The sequence below is a fragment of the Trematomus bernacchii genome, unplaced genomic scaffold, assembly GCF_902827165.1.
Source record: "Trematomus bernacchii unplaced genomic scaffold, fTreBer1.1, whole genome shotgun sequence".
Lineage (NCBI taxonomy): Eukaryota > Metazoa > Chordata > Actinopteri > Perciformes > Nototheniidae > Trematomus > Trematomus bernacchii.
Window position 1 is genome coordinate 19,428,667 of NW_022987973.1, and position 15,978 is coordinate 19,444,644.

Here is a 15,978-nt window from a genome sequence, read left to right on the forward strand (position 1 = left end):
TCCTTTAACCGGAACGTTCCTGATAAGAATCAAAGTTGTTCCCTGTTTTTTTTTTCACCTACTATCTCAATCTTATATATTTTTTAATTAATTGGCTGCTGGTTTTTGGGAAACATTTGGCCTTTCTTTGGCTTCTTTTATTAAATTAAAAAAGAGTTTTGTTGTGTGAGATTGGTACCATTATATTAGTATATTACATTACATATTAGTGATAGTAATTCCGGCGTGAGAGGATGTTGGCGTTGACTGTTCGCCGCTTCTCTGTCCGAAAATCTCGTCTTTCTTTGTGTTAATCTAAGAGTTTCTGACCATTTTCTACTGCTACAGTTTTCTAACTATTCTGTGGCTTTTGTGTTCTGATCTGACACATTTGTTACACCCGATTGTCACTTTTGACGGACGCTCTGGTTTTCTACCCTGCTACACCTGCCATTGTAGCCCACCTGCTAACGCTGCTCCATCCATCAAATAACCAGCCCCATTCTTCGTCCTGCCCCTCCCCGTGGGTCCCGACTCTGGTTCTTTAAACCTCCCGCTCCTGCTGTAAAGGACAGCCCGCGAATGACCTCTCATCCTGTCTGACGGCTGACAACAGCTCCACTTGCAGCGCCGTCTACAACCAAAGCCAGCGCTGTGCTAACGCTAGCATCCTACCGGCTACTGAGAGCATAGTCGATTTGTTTCCAGTCCCTGTAACCATGGCGACTGAATGTATCTTCTCCGCCGGCCCAGCCTCTCTCTCTAAAATGCCGGCACATTTTACGAAACACACTGTCCTTGCTAATGCTATGCTCCAAGAATGTGTACTTGTTATACCACTGGGCAGCGAAGCTCCTTTTCTTTTGTCCAAAAAGTGTCTGAGGGTACTTTATGAGCTTTGGCTGTGTAGCCGCCGGGTCATCTATGGCTGATAGGTCCGGCACTGGGATGCTATTTTCTGTTATCCTGCAACGGGTGCTACGTCCCGCAGAGGGACTGAGCTTAGATACAATAACACGGGAATAATAAACGGAGCGCTCTCTCCCTCTCCTGACAGCCCGCCAGTATCATGCAGCTCGCGGATCCAGTAATGAGTGACCCGACAGTAAAACTAAACATATCTATAACTAGTTTAGGTAGTTTGACAGGTAATTAAAATAGCTACGTGTGATATTCTAACCTGAAGTGTGTGTTTTGTTCCGCTCACCGCTGCAGGTGATCATGCAGAGCTGCATGTCGACTCGTCAGCAGCAGCTGATCTCTTTCTCCCGTCAGATTAGACTTTACTCGCGTTTATGTCCATATCGATCAGATCTAGCTAGTTCTAGCTAATGATATGACTACCTGCTTATTAAAAGACACCTAAACAATAAGCGTCGCTATGCAACCGGGTGAGGCCACAAAGTATAGCGCAGCATTATGCATTTGTTTACATGCCCACCGGAACCCCGAGGCATTACCAACAGATCAACGCACAATCAACCCATACAGGACATCTCTTTCTCCGCATTAAGTGTTAGACATTAGAATTGACTATTCTTGTCTGTCACATACTCTTTTGTCTGTCACATACTATGCTTGTCTGTCACATAAGTGGCGCAACTGATTCGGTATTGCGCTAAAGGGAAATTATTTTGACCGGACATTTTGACCGGAGAGATTTAGATTTGCCGGTCTTCAGTCATAGTCCGGTAATTACCGGCTAACGGGAACTCTGTTACCCACATCGATTCCTGTCTGACAGCTATAAAAACTTGGATGCAACATAACCTCCTCAAACTGAACAGCAACAAAACAGAACTCCTCCTAATCGGCTCCAAATCCACACTCAGCAAGGTCACTAACATAACACTCACCATCGATGGCACCATTGTTTCCCCCTCCAATCAGGCACGCAACCTTGGCGTAATCTTTGACCCCACCCTCTCCCTCGAACCTTACATTCACCAAACAGTCAAAACCTCATTTTTCCACCTCCGCAATATTGCAAAAATCTGACCCTCTCTCACCCGCCCCGCAGCCGAACGACTAATCCATGCCTTCATTTCCTCCCGCCTTGACTACTGCAACTCACTTCTTTACGGCATCAGCACTACATCCCTCAACAGACTCCAACGGGCTCAAAATGCAGCTGCACGTCTCCTCACGCATACCAAATCATGGCATCACATCACCCCAGTCCTCAAAGACCTCCACTGGCTTCCTGTCTCCCATCGCATCAACTACAAAATTCTGGTCTTCACCTACAAAGCACTCCACCATCTGGCCCCCCCTTATCTCACAAACCTTCTCACCCCTTATCAACCCCCACGGTCCCTCAGATCCACCGCAGCCGGACTGCTATCCATTCCCACATCCACACTCTGCAGCTTTGGGGATAGAGCCTTCTCAGTGGCAGCTCCTAGGCTCTGGAATTCCTTCCCCCAAGATCTTCGTGACTCTGAGTCCCTCACAGTCTTTCAGTCCCGCCTCAAAACACATCTTTTCAACTCTGTCTACCCATAAGCCCCCCCCCCTCTCAATCAACTTCCTCTTGACTGCCTTTTCTGTTTATTTTATTTTACTATATTCATTTGTTTGCCTGTCCTTGTTTGTCTACCCTTCCTCATACTGTAGAGCGTCTTTGAGTTGTAGAAAAGCGCTATATAAATATAATGTATTATTATTATTATTATTATTACCAACCTCTATTATTTCAGCAGCAAATGTTCAAACTATTCCGTCCCTACTCCAGACATCAGCACATTTTTGTTCACCTTTTAGTGTTTAATGATAAAGTTGAGCTTTCACTCCCTATGCTGACTTTATGAAAGGAATACCAGTTATTTGTACATTTATGCTTTGTCATGCCAGTAAACATGGGAAATGCAGTTAACAGTTATAGTTTTTAAGGTCAAAATACACAGGAAATGAAAAACACGTTATATTAATAATATATCTACAATACCTGTACAAATCTAGTTTCATATGTTGTTATTTTGATTTTCTTTGTTCTATGTCCCCGTTCTTCTCAACTTCGCTTGTCCTACAAAATCAAAATGTATGTCCTCCAAAAGTCTGTGACATCCACTTTTTAAAACATCGGATTGAGCCATAGCAAGTAATTATTTAAAAATATATGACTAAAATATGTACTAGGCGCAATATTTAAGAGTTAAGAAATTAAACTAGTCTGTGAACTTTGGTGGAAAAAATGTATACAGGCAAACAGTTTCAACAAATCGTTGGCATGTTTGTGCTGCAGCCAACACATGCTTTTACTGCTGCACCAAAGATAAGATACAATAACTACAATAACAGAGTATAGCAAACTTTTTCTGGAGACAAACTGAGATATATTACATAATTTTTTTCATCTACACTAATGAAGGTGCAAACCAAAGGGGAATTAAACAGAAGACATTCCTAGATTAAAAGGATAAAACTTTAGTTTCATAGAATTTTAGCTCAAGTATACACACAATTACTCTAATCCTCGTGGTTCCTTATTCATCTGTCTTTTCTCCAGTTTTAGCCATTTACCACTTGACATTTATGCCTTGCTGTTAAACACTGTCATTAAATGAGCAGCGCTGTTTTTAAAAGCCCTGGGCCAACATACTTGCCACTCCACCACGGCTCAGTGTAGCAGAAGCAGGAATCACTTTTTCCATCCATTTGGCACTCACATCCAACTGGTTGCACAGATACTTCACCGGAGGATGATTAAGCTGGAGAGAGAAAGAGAACGTCACCCTGAGCAGATGTTCCCAATAGAGACAAATCTGCGAGGAGTTCCCTGTACTGTTTAGGCATGGCTTCCACTGACTGGATGTCAACAACTTGTTAAAATATAAAGGACTCAAAGCCTTGATGTCCAGTTCTAATGCAGCCAACTTTTTAAAAGCTTTCATAACCAACTTTTGCTATCCATCCATCTTTAACTGTGATCATTGCTCATTTAGTCGCTATTGTTCAAGAGACATGCTGTGTTTAATATATAGTGGGAAAAACATGTTTTAAGACAAGAAGGCCAATACAAATGTATTGTTGTTGCACAAAAGTATTTCTTTACTAGCTAAAGAATTCTCTTAAAAAGCATTTAGACCATCAACAAACAATTAAACTCTCCAATAAATCTCAACTTGGGAGATTGTTATGGTTAGGATACATCAAACACTGTTAGCTTGTAAGTGAAAAGACTGGGATATATAACTGTCCATCAGATTACAATCTCCTATTTAAATTATTCAAAGCTACAAAGTAAATAAAATATTGTTTTGACTAAGAGAGGTACATATCCAACCACTCTTGTCTCTTGCACCAGCCCAACGCTCTTAAAGACTGTTCTCAATCTGGCTTTCAGATCCTGCATGGAAAAGTCACATTACTTGAGTATCCTTATGGAGAATCTCTGCTTTTGGCCGCTCTGACCACAACTAAACCAGCTATAGCCCAATGAAAGGCAGGGTAATTGAAAGCAGCTCTAAATGGAGACGTTATGACATCAGCTAAGCCTGCAGCACTGAAAGGGAGGATGTTTGGAGAGCATTGGTGGAACAAGCCAAATGCAGTGGTTGTTCTTTCCATTTTTTTCTGTGTGTTTGGATTTAAACTTCCACATGAAACTCACAGAATCATTACTCCATGATGATGCCAGACTTAGCGCCTGTGTTTTATCACTACTGCTCATTGTTCCTGAAAGATGCCTTTTTGTTGTTCTATCGCACACACCATCGAGCATCTCTTTTCTCTATCTGTGTTTCTAGGCCTGCCCCATCCGTTTGCCATCACTGTGTTTGAGGACAGCCTATACTGGACAGACTGGCACACCAAAAGCATCAACAGTGCCAATAAATTCACCGGCAAGAACCAGGAGATCATTCGCAACAAGCTGCACTTTCCCATGGACATCCACACCCTGCACCCCCAGAGGCAGCCTGCAGGTCAGTACTCAGTCATGCTGGAGGCCAACTTGATTTTAAAGTTTGTAAAATTATCCATCAAATCTGAGTGATAGCAGCAAGGATCTATGCGAGGATAAGAGGAAAGAAGGGAGTTAGATAAAGTGTGTTTTTTATATTATGTTTCATCAAAGGCTAGTACTGTCATGAACATGCATGAACATATATTTTCTGCCATTGTTGTTGAATAATAGCAAGGTCACAAAGCTGCCACTTGAATCAGGTCTATCAATCGCATCACACAGAAGGATTCAATATGTTTTCCTCTTTCTACGAACAGCACCATGAAATGGCAAAAGTCAACATTGCTAATCCTTTTATTTAGGTTTTGCAGTAATATGCAAAAACGCAACATTATTTGTCGATATTGCAATATTGCATACTGTAAATGTAAACATACCAGACTTTTCTAGATGTTTTATTATTTGCCATTGCCCACATAGTCATTATATCCACATTGCTGATGATTATTTATCAATCTCATTGCGTAAATATTCATCCCTTCAGTATTGTCGCAATATTGATACAAAGGTATTTATATATTTTCTGATCAAAGCATATTGTGATATTAAATAACTTCTAATCACCCAGCCATACATTGTAATGCCTGCCCTTTTTTGTAGGTAACATACAGTAAAAGCACTGACAATAAAATACCTTACAGTAGGAAGGATGTAGAGGGAGAAATAAATCATTTCAGCTGGAGTTGACAAAAAAAAAGAAAGAAAATAGTGTCCATCATCGTGTGAATTCTGTCTGAGATGGTATAGGGTTTTTTTGTGAGTTATGGGTAAAAACAATTGATCTGCTTTTGTATGAAGTTTGCAGACTAAAGCAGTAAAAAATGTTGCCATGCAGCAGGCTGGAGGCCAAAATGCTGAGCAACGAAACAGATTTCAAAGGGTGGTGGATGAGCTCAATGAAGACAGACGTGAAAAACTGGAACCTTTATTGAACACAGAAGTGAAAACTTTTCCCATATGGTGGCAAGCCCAGCGCTGACGGAATGATTTGTTGCACTTGTGTAACACCCTGTGGGTAACTGGCCTGTTGAGGTGTTTTATCAGCATGATGGCAAAACTTGTGTTCTCTGCTAACAAACCATGTTGAACTTGAGTTCTGGCCAAGAGAAAATGTTGATAATCATGCTGATAAGGTTTTATAACAGCTAGACACTAAACAGAGAGCTACGATGGCAGAGGGAGGTCAGTCCTTTTGTTTCGCTGTAGATTCAGTGAGTCATGTGAGCTCATGTGCAAGTGGAATAGATTATAACTCTTCATCAAGTGTACAATTCAGATCACGAGTGAAATCCAGACACACACTGTGACTGATTTACTTTGGAAGAAACAAAAAACTCAAGCTCTGCTGTCTGTTTAAATGGAAAAAAACATGAGAGAAGCAGACATTCAACATCGAGAGTGAGAAGGCCTGACATGCAACCAAAGTCCCAGATTGGCCACCAAAATATTATATTATAAATAATTTTGCAACAGCTGAGACACACACACACACACACACACCCACACAATGATGCCTAATACATAAGTCTACAATAAATGGTTAATGAGTTATTAAAAGAGGGCATGGCTTAAGAACAGGGAGCTCGGCTAACCTACACCGATGAAGAAGAACTCTTTGCTGAAGCCAATAATACTCACAAGAGTCTAAAAATATGTGGCATTAACACAAACACACACCTTTTAACCCACACACTTGACCTCTATGTAGAGAAATCAGGCAGCCAAAGAGTAGGGACATTTTGGTGGACCAACAGAGTGTATAAAATAGTCTCTTCTAAAAGTGTCTAACCACATAGAGCATCACATACTGAGCTGTGTCTCTGTCTCTCCTGCAGGTGGCAGGAACCGCTGTGGCACCAACAACGGGGGTTGCAGCCACCTGTGTCTCCCCAGCAACAAGACCCACACCTGCGCCTGTCCCACCGGCTTCAAGAAGGTGGACCACTCCAACTGTGCAAGCGGTGAGTCCCTCACCATCTGGATGTTAACAATATGTCATATTTGAGTGAATGTTGCATATCTATTTATTCACAAAGCAATTAATGCCAACAACGGCAAGTGTAGTCAGCTAACACTTGTTATTTAATGCATCATAATACTCATAAAAAGTACAAAAAAAGTTAAAGAAACATTTTCAGCTAGACAGTCAGAAAGTGTTTTTGAGAATGAAATGTGCATGCAGAGGATTATAAGACATCCACTGAAGTGACATTGTATCTGATGGAAAGTTAAATTACATCATGTTACGATTCAGCGCCGCTAAAGAATTCCTGAACAACAATTTAATTTGTTTGAATAGTTTTTAATGAATCCTTTTCTTTAGTTGGTTCATTACCCTGTGACATTTGCAGCACTTTAAATAGAATACGTGTAGTCATAAAAAACATCTACATTTTACCATCATAATAATGTATAATATAATCATGTTAGAGGACGAGGGTTATCAGTTACGATGTTTATCAGTGAGTGTGTTTGAGCTGCTTGTTGAATGTGTGTATTGTTATGCTGTGTTTACTGTTGACCCCACTGTTAAACCTAGAGACTGACAGAAGACCTTTGGTCTTTAATCAGGTCTTGACAAGTTCCTGCTTTTTGCCCGAAGGACGGACATCCGACGAATCAGCTTTGATACAGAGGACATGTCCGATGATGTCATCCCTCTGGCTGACGTGCGTAATGCCGTGGCTCTGGACTGGGACGCCAAAGACGGCTACATCTACTGGACGGACGTCACCACAGACTCCATCAACAGAGCACTGTGGAACGGCACCAAGCAGGAGGTCAGTGTCCTCTGCAGTCTGAATTAATCCCATCATTTCTCATATGTCCTCAATTTAGGAGAGGGCAGCAGCAGGATATAATATTATGCAATACTGCCATCTACTAGTGCTAATGGGAAAGTGCAACAGTAATGTAGTAGAGTTTATATTAAAACTTTGTTGTCCCTGTTTCTCCAGGTGGTGGTGGACACCAGTCTGGAGAGCCCAGCAGGTTTGGCAATTGACTGGGTGACCCACAAGCTCTACTGGACCGATGCAGGTAAGCAACATCATTTCACATTGTTCACGTTTCACCTTAAAACATATTTCTGATTTATAAAAATAAATGATTGCACATAGCGGTGGGTGCTCTTGGATTTCAACCATTTATAACATATTGGGATTCTCAGGTACGGATCGTATTGAGGTGTCTAACGCAGATGGGAGCATGCGGACTGTGTTGATATGGGAGAACCTGGACCGGCCCAGGGATATCGTCGTCGACCCGATTGGAGGGTGAGAAGACGAAAGTTGAAACATAAAAACCTCACCTTCGCGTGGCAATATTTGTCTTACTGGTGTTATTATTTCAACGTAGTTTCATGTACTGGACCGACTGGGGGGCCAACCCAAAGATCGAGCGTGCAGGAATGGACGCCTCTAATCGGACCGTCATCATCTCGTCTAATCTGACGTGGCCCAACGGGCTCGCCATCGACTACGAGACACAACGCCTGTACTGGGCCGACGCTGGCATGAAGACCATTGAATTTGGCAACTTTGATGGTTCCGATCGACAGGTAACGGGTGTTGATATGACAATATAAAGTTATCTTTATTCCCATCAAATCAATATCTTCATGCTGATTTGTCTGAGAAAGTCTGTAAAATTAACATTTTAAATAGTGTTCAATTTAAAGTATTTTACATGACATTTTAGAAAGTATTTTGTTTTGAAGAATTGTTTATCCTTGGTGGGATTGGCTTTCAAGTTTGTGTTCAGAATCAAACTATACACAGATGTTTAGAGAGGTTTACTTTCTATTATTTGCCCACAGGTTTTGATTGGCAGCCAGCTGCCCCACCCTTTCGGCCTCACTGTGCACGAGGACAAGCTGTACTGGACGGACTGGCAGTCAAAGAGCATCCAGAGCGCGGACAAGCTCACCGGATTGGGAAGACACACGCTCGCAGAAAACCTGGAGAACCTCATGGACATCCACATGTTCCACAGACACCGAGAGACAGGTCTGTGTTCATCCACGTGCTGGAACAAGACTGAAGCACTGTCAGCTAGCATCAGGAAAATAATAAAAACTTTAATTGTTTTGGGTCTGTGCTGCAACCCTTTAGATTAAATTAGATTAAAAAGAATGAAACAATGAAAATTGGAACTCTCCAGCTGTAATTTCAGGATGTTTAGATGCACATCAAATAAACAGTGTAGAAGCGCTAGCCATTTATACTAGCTAATTACAGTTATTTGACCAGACTTCGCAAAAGAGCCTCAAGGAAAGAAGGAGAAACAAAAAACTGCAGTTTAAAGCCTCTCAAATTCAGCTTTTCTCTGTTTAATATGAAAATAAATATCTTTAGGGTTTGGAGTGACAACACAATTACTTAAATTAAACCTTAGTCTTTGAGAAAATACCAAAAAAAAAGACAATTTTCTGACATTTTATAGACAAAAGATGAATTGATTCATCGAGAATATAATCGGCAAATAGCTAGTTTCAGCCTTTCTTCACACTTACCTAAAACTCATAGTCATTATTCCATTTCAAATCCAATGTGCAGCAATAGCAGGGACATACATTCCTGTCGGACATGTGTAGTCTCTTGTGACAAAGGGAAAAAAGCCTCCTGTCACTTTCTACTTTTCAGTTTTTTGCCGCCTTTCCTCCGAGCTCAGATCCTGTGTCTCTGCTGACAGTGAGGGGATTACAGGTAAACTGAACCCAGATCACTGGCAGAGAGCCTCGGGGGGCACATACCAAACTGAAACCTCACTGATCTCATCCATCTCATGTGTGGGGCTTTCCCCAAGTTCCCTTCAGGGAAGCTTTGTTTTTCTGTTTTGTTTCCCCAACCTTCCCCATCCCCTATCCATTCCTTGCCTTGAAGCTAGCCTAGAAAGTAGGATGGTGGATGAGCTGAGTTGCTTTGTGTGTCTCCACCTATAGTTCGTAACCCGTGTGCGGAGAATAATGGAGGCTGCAGCCACCTCTGTCTCCTGGCCCCTGCTCCCAAAGCCTCCAGCTGTGCCTGTCCCACCGGCATCAACCTGCAGACGGATGGAAAGACTTGCACGCCTGGTACAAACTCCCACTTCAGTGTCAAAAATAATGCAGTTATTGTTCTCTGTTCATCCATGTTTTCAGTGTAAACAATACCAACTTGTTAATCATGTTAATGCTTTTAATGGCGCTGGCCACAATGCAAATACCTTATTATATGACTTGTATATGTTTGGCTTACATCTACTGTAACTTATTGAGCTCCTAGGCAACATTTGTCTGCATGAGCAAAGGCATAAAGGGAGATGTAGTGCAAAGTCCCAAAATATATGAATCTCAAAAGCAAATACTTAAAAGGAAATACAATGAAAGCGACAAAAACCCTTGACTAAGCCTGCAAATAGGAGATCAAAAGTTCAAAATGTCAAAATGTTTGTCTTACATAGAGATAAAATCATGTCAGCCCACCTTTGTACTCTGACGGAAAGGTGCTGTGATGTGTGTTGAAATATGGTGTGTGTGTGTGTGTGCACAGGGATGAGCAGCTTCCTGATCTTTGCCCGGAGGACAGACATCAGGATGGTCTCTTTGGACATCCCCTACTTTGCTGATGTGGTCCTGGCCGTCAATAGCTCCATGAAAAACACCATCGCCATCGGGGTCGACCCCAAAGAAGGTTTGCTTCAATACGCTTAGAAACGCTTGTTTAAAGGTCACCTATCATGCTATTTTTAGGCAATAGCATAGGTCTCAGATATATAAAAAAATATAAAAAACATGTCTATGAAGTGTTTTGGTAAAAAAAAAAAACAGATCACCCATTCTAGCCATGCCTCATATCCCTCTATTTCTCTTCCTGTTACAAAAGTGCTGATTCTGGGTATAAAGCTTCTTCTTTTTTTTTTTACTGAAAAAAATAAGAGGGGGCGGAGCTTATGCCGGCTCATGCAGGACCTGGCAGATACTGTCTAAAATGCTGCGGTGATGAAACGCAAGGATTATTAGATTAAGGATTATTAGATCAAGGATTATTTCTGAAACAGTATGGAGCTCAAAGGCTTTCTCTCTTGCGGGTTTACCACAAGGTGAGTTCCTTTTTATATCCTGCTTCTTACACATGCTCTCTCCAGTACAGCTTAGCTCTGAGTGTTAGCGATGCCTGATAATGTAAACAAAGACTATTACGTCCAAAACACGTCGGGAATTGTTTCTGATACAGCGACGTTTCTGATAGTGCTGTGGGTCCACCATCCGATATGATGTAATTTACGTCATATCGGATGGCAAATTTGGATCAGCTCCGTTGTACCCCCGTTTTTAGAGATTTGCACACGGAGGAAAAGAGAGAGGGTTTTATTTTAAAAGACACATATAAAAGTATAAAAAAAAAAAGTACGTATAAAAGACATCAAAAAGTGCATTTAGCATGATAGGTCCCCTTTAAACGAAAAGCAAGGGATATAGAAATGGAAATTCTTACATGTGTGTGTGGCGCCTCCTGCAGGAAAAGTGTATTGGTCTGACAGCACACTGAAGAAAATCAGCAGATCCTACATCAACGGAAAATCACAAGAGGACATCGTATCCACAGGTGAGGGGGTTGGCTTACATGTACGAGGGGGTTTAACTCCGCCCTATGACGACTCTAACTCCTCTCTCTGTGTCTCTCTTTACGTAGGGTTGGTGACCACCGATGGCCTGGCGGTGGATGCTATTGGGAGGAAGATCTACTGGACGGACACAGGAACTAACCGCATCGAGGTCGCCAACCTGGATGGCTCCATGAGGAAAGTTCTCGTCTGGGAAAACCTGGATAGCCCTCGAGCCATCGCCCTCTACAATGAGATGGGGTGAGGATGATAGAGCGTGATGAGGAGAATTGGGGGAAATCTCTGATAGCAGTCCTGAATTTTCATCCAAGTTCTTATACCACACTGTGAAAACTGTTAAAAGTCTGGCATTCAAAACATGACCTTAGTAAAAGTATGAATCTAAGTATGAAAATGTAAAGTAGTCAGGCAGTAAAATGCTTCCTGTCAATTTTACTACTATATGCACTGTTTTTAGATTAATAGTACTGCTTCATTGGTGTGAATGTTGCTTTTTACTGCTGTTAATGAGTTCTTTTTTTTAATTCATTTTTAACTTCTTTGTATTCAGATGGGTAGTTTCATCTACTTCCATTCATCATGTCTAAAAGATATGGATATAACACAAACCCTTGCTGTCCTGTGAGAAGCATATTACGCTAAAAAGTCATCTTTTTAATTGGCTCAATAAAACAGCACTTTTTGCAACAACAATGCATTTTTCAGCAGATTCAAGAGGTTTTCAAATTGTTTATTTATCTTGAGATGAAGGAGCAATTTATTACCACCTAAGGGAACACTTTATCATCCAGTTTACACCCTAAATCAACACATCTGGAGATACCTCGTTTTCACTGAAAAGAAAGGTGATACAAAACTAAAGTTGTAGACAGACATACTAAGAAATTCAATATTTACCTCTGAAATGTAGTGAATTATAATTATAAATGATCATTAAACAAATGCTAAAGTAGAGCACCTCAAGTGAAGTACATTACTTGCTTTTATTATGTTTATTGTATGCATCTGACACCAAGAACAATTTCTAGTACAGTATGTGCTTACTTAACATGAAATGGTGTTCTCCATCTGTAATCACTCTTTCACTCTCTCTCTCTGACAGGTATATGTACTGGACAGACTGGGGAGAGCATGCTAAGCTGGAGCGCTCTGGGATGGATGGTTCCGACCGCACTGTCCTCATCAGCAACAACCTGGGCTGGCCCAACGGCCTGGCCATCGACACGGCCGGCTCCCAGCTTCTGTGGGCCGACGCTCACACTGAGGTCAGCAGCTGTGACCCTAACGACCCCTCACATTGATTATCAGCTCTTAAAACATATATTGTTACAAGATGAAAAGCCTTTGTCTATGTGTTTTCTATATTGATGGATCTACTTTAACTAAACACACTGGTTGCCAGTCACTCTGATCGAAGGAACTCTGATCGTTTTTGTTTAAAGGTCACCTATTATGCAAAATCCACTTTTTCATGAATTTTATACATAAACATGTGTCCCCTCTGTGTAAAGAGATTCTGAAAGTTTCAGGAAAAAAGATTTGCTCTCTTTTTGTCCTGATCCATTTATATAAAAACCTGTCTGAAAATGAGCTGATCAGATTTTGACCACTTTATGATGTCATAACGTTTTTTTGGCTTGTGTAACCATTAGCCAATCACCAACCAAGGTAACCCCCCCCACACCCCTTATCACCTGCATCTCCTCCTAGAGCACCATTGTGTTATTTTTAACCAAATATCTCTCAGAGGGGCGTGGGGAGTGGCTCCTTATTTTCATCTAAAGTAACAGACAGAGAATCAGCACTTTTGAAACAGGGCTGAAACAGAGGGGATTATGGGATGCTGCAATGATCTGTTTGGTATTTCGAGCCAAACACTTCAGAGACATAGTTTGTATATATCTGAGACCTATAATATATTGATGAAAAACAGTATAATAGGGGACCTTTAAAACATATTAAGCACTATTTAACTGAAAAAAACAGCATCATGACAGTCACGCATGCTGTAGGAAAACATTTTAGTCAACTGAAGAAATAGCTATTAAATTCTTAAAGAGGACCAAAAATGACACTCACATCATACTTAAAGATGACTAAAAAGTGAAATGCTAATTGGCTTAATTTCAGTGCGTTAAGACAAAAGGCACCAGCCGTTATGGAGTCATGGTGGTAACCCTCTCCTCTCTCTGGTCCTCTGCAGCGCATCGAGGCAGCCGACCTGAACGGGCAGAACCGCCACACCCTGATCACCCCGGTCCAGCACCCGTACGGTTTGACCCTGCTGGGCTCTCACATCTACTGGACCGACTGGCAGAGCCGCAGCATCCAGAGAGCCGACAAGAACACAGGGACCAACACCATCACCGTGCAGGCCAACCTGCCGGGCCTGATGGACATCCAGGCTGTGGACAGGGAGAGGCCTCTGGGTGAGTCTGAGGAACATACACGATAGATGCTGTACGGAAAAAATGGAATATAGACTAAACAGCAATTTGTTTATAGTTCAGTTGAACTTAAACAAGGTTTTTAGTGTGCTGTGTTACTGGTACAGTTGAAATAGCCCTGCTGCCTGAGTTTTCATCTATTTCATCTAGTTTCTTACAGTGCTTTCTTACAGTGCAGACGCTTTTCTGCTTGCTCTTGCCTCTGCTTACTTTTTATGCTGATTTTCCTATTCTTATTCTCTGAAAACTTCGAGCAGCGGCTCCTGGACATTAACTTATCACTGGGACAGTTATTCATCGTAAATAGACGGAGGGTTTCAGCCATATTTCAACATTTTTACGACGACCTCAGTCTTACAGTAGCGTGGCCTAGCAACAGCTAAAGCCTGGTAGGCTACTGCATGCTATTTAGCTTAAGCTAGTTGATAGCAAAATGCCTCCGTTCTCTACAGATGACTTCCACAAACTTCAACAGAAGATGGCTGTGTTGGAAATGAAAATGCAACGGTTGGAAGTTAACGTGGAAGTGAATGGACTATGTTGTGGGAATAACACCACTTTACCAGTGTTGCAAGATAATGGAAAAGGGTATGCTAACTCACAGCTAGTTAGCAGCTACAAGGTTTCCAAGGAACAGGAGGGCTGTGTACTGGGTAATAAATCTACAAGTGGTAGTCCTCCCTGGAACTCTCTGGGTGCAAAGCCTAAGAGTAAATCATTTCCATGGGATTTGGGAGGACGAATAACAGGCAGAGCCCAGCGCTCTGAAATCTGTGATGCGACCGGCTGGCCTGCATTGTTATCACCCAGGAAGAGTGCCTCTTCAACCCCTATTCATACTAGGAAACAGCCGTGGACAGCTGCTAAAGGAAGAACTACAAACAATCCTCCTAAACCACCAAGTGTGCCAATCCAGAACAGATACGCTCCGCTGACCGAGAACCGGAGATCTCTTTCTGATGACCTGGATAACCCGTCCTCTTCACACAGCAGGGTAAGGACCAATAGCTACTCCAAAAGTAAAAGGCTACAGGGAAAGCTAACGGCTGGGCCTGAAACTCTGATTGTGGGTGATTCTGCTGTAAGAGATGTAAAAGGTCTGTGTAGTAAGAACAACACCAAAGTACTCTGTTTTCCCAAGGATATGGTCTCCGACTTGGCTGAGAAGATCCTGCATATTGGGGTTGAACATCCGACTGTGAAGAATGTGGTACTACATATTGGAACAAATGATGTTGTGAAACAACAGTCAGAAGCGCTGAAAGAAGACTTTAAATGTCTGTTGGAAACTGTCAGCTCTCTAAATGCGGAGGTGTTCATCAGTGGCCCTCTACCGCCAGTCAGAAGAGGAGTGGAGAGATTCAGCAGACTGTTTGCATTGAACATGTGGCTTTCAGCTGCCTGCACTGACCATTCTGTCCATTTTATTGACAATTTTAACTTTTTCTGGGATCGCAGACATCTTTTTAAGGCAGATGGAGTTTGCCTGAACAAGTCAGGAGTGAAATTGTTTATCTCCAACATATTCAACTGCCTGCGTCAGCAATCTGTTCCCTCTGCCAAGGACAAGCGGCAAGAGGAATCAAAACAGGAGAAAGACACAACACATTGCGCAGAAAACCCTGAAGAGGTATCACTGCACCCGCCTGAGGAATGTTCTGATTATGGGAGACTTATGACACAAATGGAGGAGTCTCCACTGCCCGTCACCCCCCCTGTCAACGCCTTGGAGGATACTCTTCATTCATCTCCCAGCTCTCTCTACTCTCCGCTCACCCTTTCACCCTCGCCCTCCCCCCTGGAGTTCGATGACCGCATGAAGGCGAGATGCAGGGTTGGCAGCATGTCCTTTACCCCCGCCCCTCAACGACGCCCACCAAAATCACCGAAGCAGAGACGCGCACCATCTCCCCCGTCTTCATCACTGTGCCTATGTCAACCACCTCCCATCCCTTCAAGAAAGCATCTGCAGTCTCCGAA

At 42.2% G+C, this 15,978-nt stretch overlaps 1 protein-coding gene across 3 annotated transcripts in view; it reads left to right on the forward strand.

Annotated features, from left to right (window-relative positions):
• Window positions 1-15,978, forward strand: part of lrp4 (low density lipoprotein receptor-related protein 4) — a 121,599-nt gene that overhangs the window by 91,751 nt on the left and 13,870 nt on the right. For all 3 annotated transcript variants that reach the window (XM_034116653.1, XM_034116654.1, XM_034116655.1), the window contains exons 15-27: window positions 4,728-4,904; window positions 6,781-6,906; window positions 7,517-7,725; window positions 7,903-7,984; window positions 8,115-8,220; window positions 8,303-8,504; window positions 8,763-8,952; window positions 9,888-10,019; window positions 10,477-10,617; window positions 11,446-11,532; window positions 11,620-11,791; window positions 12,654-12,816; window positions 13,755-13,980. In XM_034116653.1, the coding sequence (XP_033972544.1) occupies window positions 4,728-4,904; window positions 6,781-6,906; window positions 7,517-7,725; window positions 7,903-7,984; window positions 8,115-8,220; window positions 8,303-8,504; window positions 8,763-8,952; window positions 9,888-10,019; window positions 10,477-10,617; window positions 11,446-11,532; window positions 11,620-11,791; window positions 12,654-12,816; window positions 13,755-13,980 (2,013 nt within the window). The remainder of the gene's footprint in view (window positions 1-4,727; window positions 4,905-6,780; window positions 6,907-7,516; window positions 7,726-7,902; window positions 7,985-8,114; window positions 8,221-8,302; window positions 8,505-8,762; window positions 8,953-9,887; window positions 10,020-10,476; window positions 10,618-11,445; window positions 11,533-11,619; window positions 11,792-12,653; window positions 12,817-13,754; window positions 13,981-15,978) is intronic.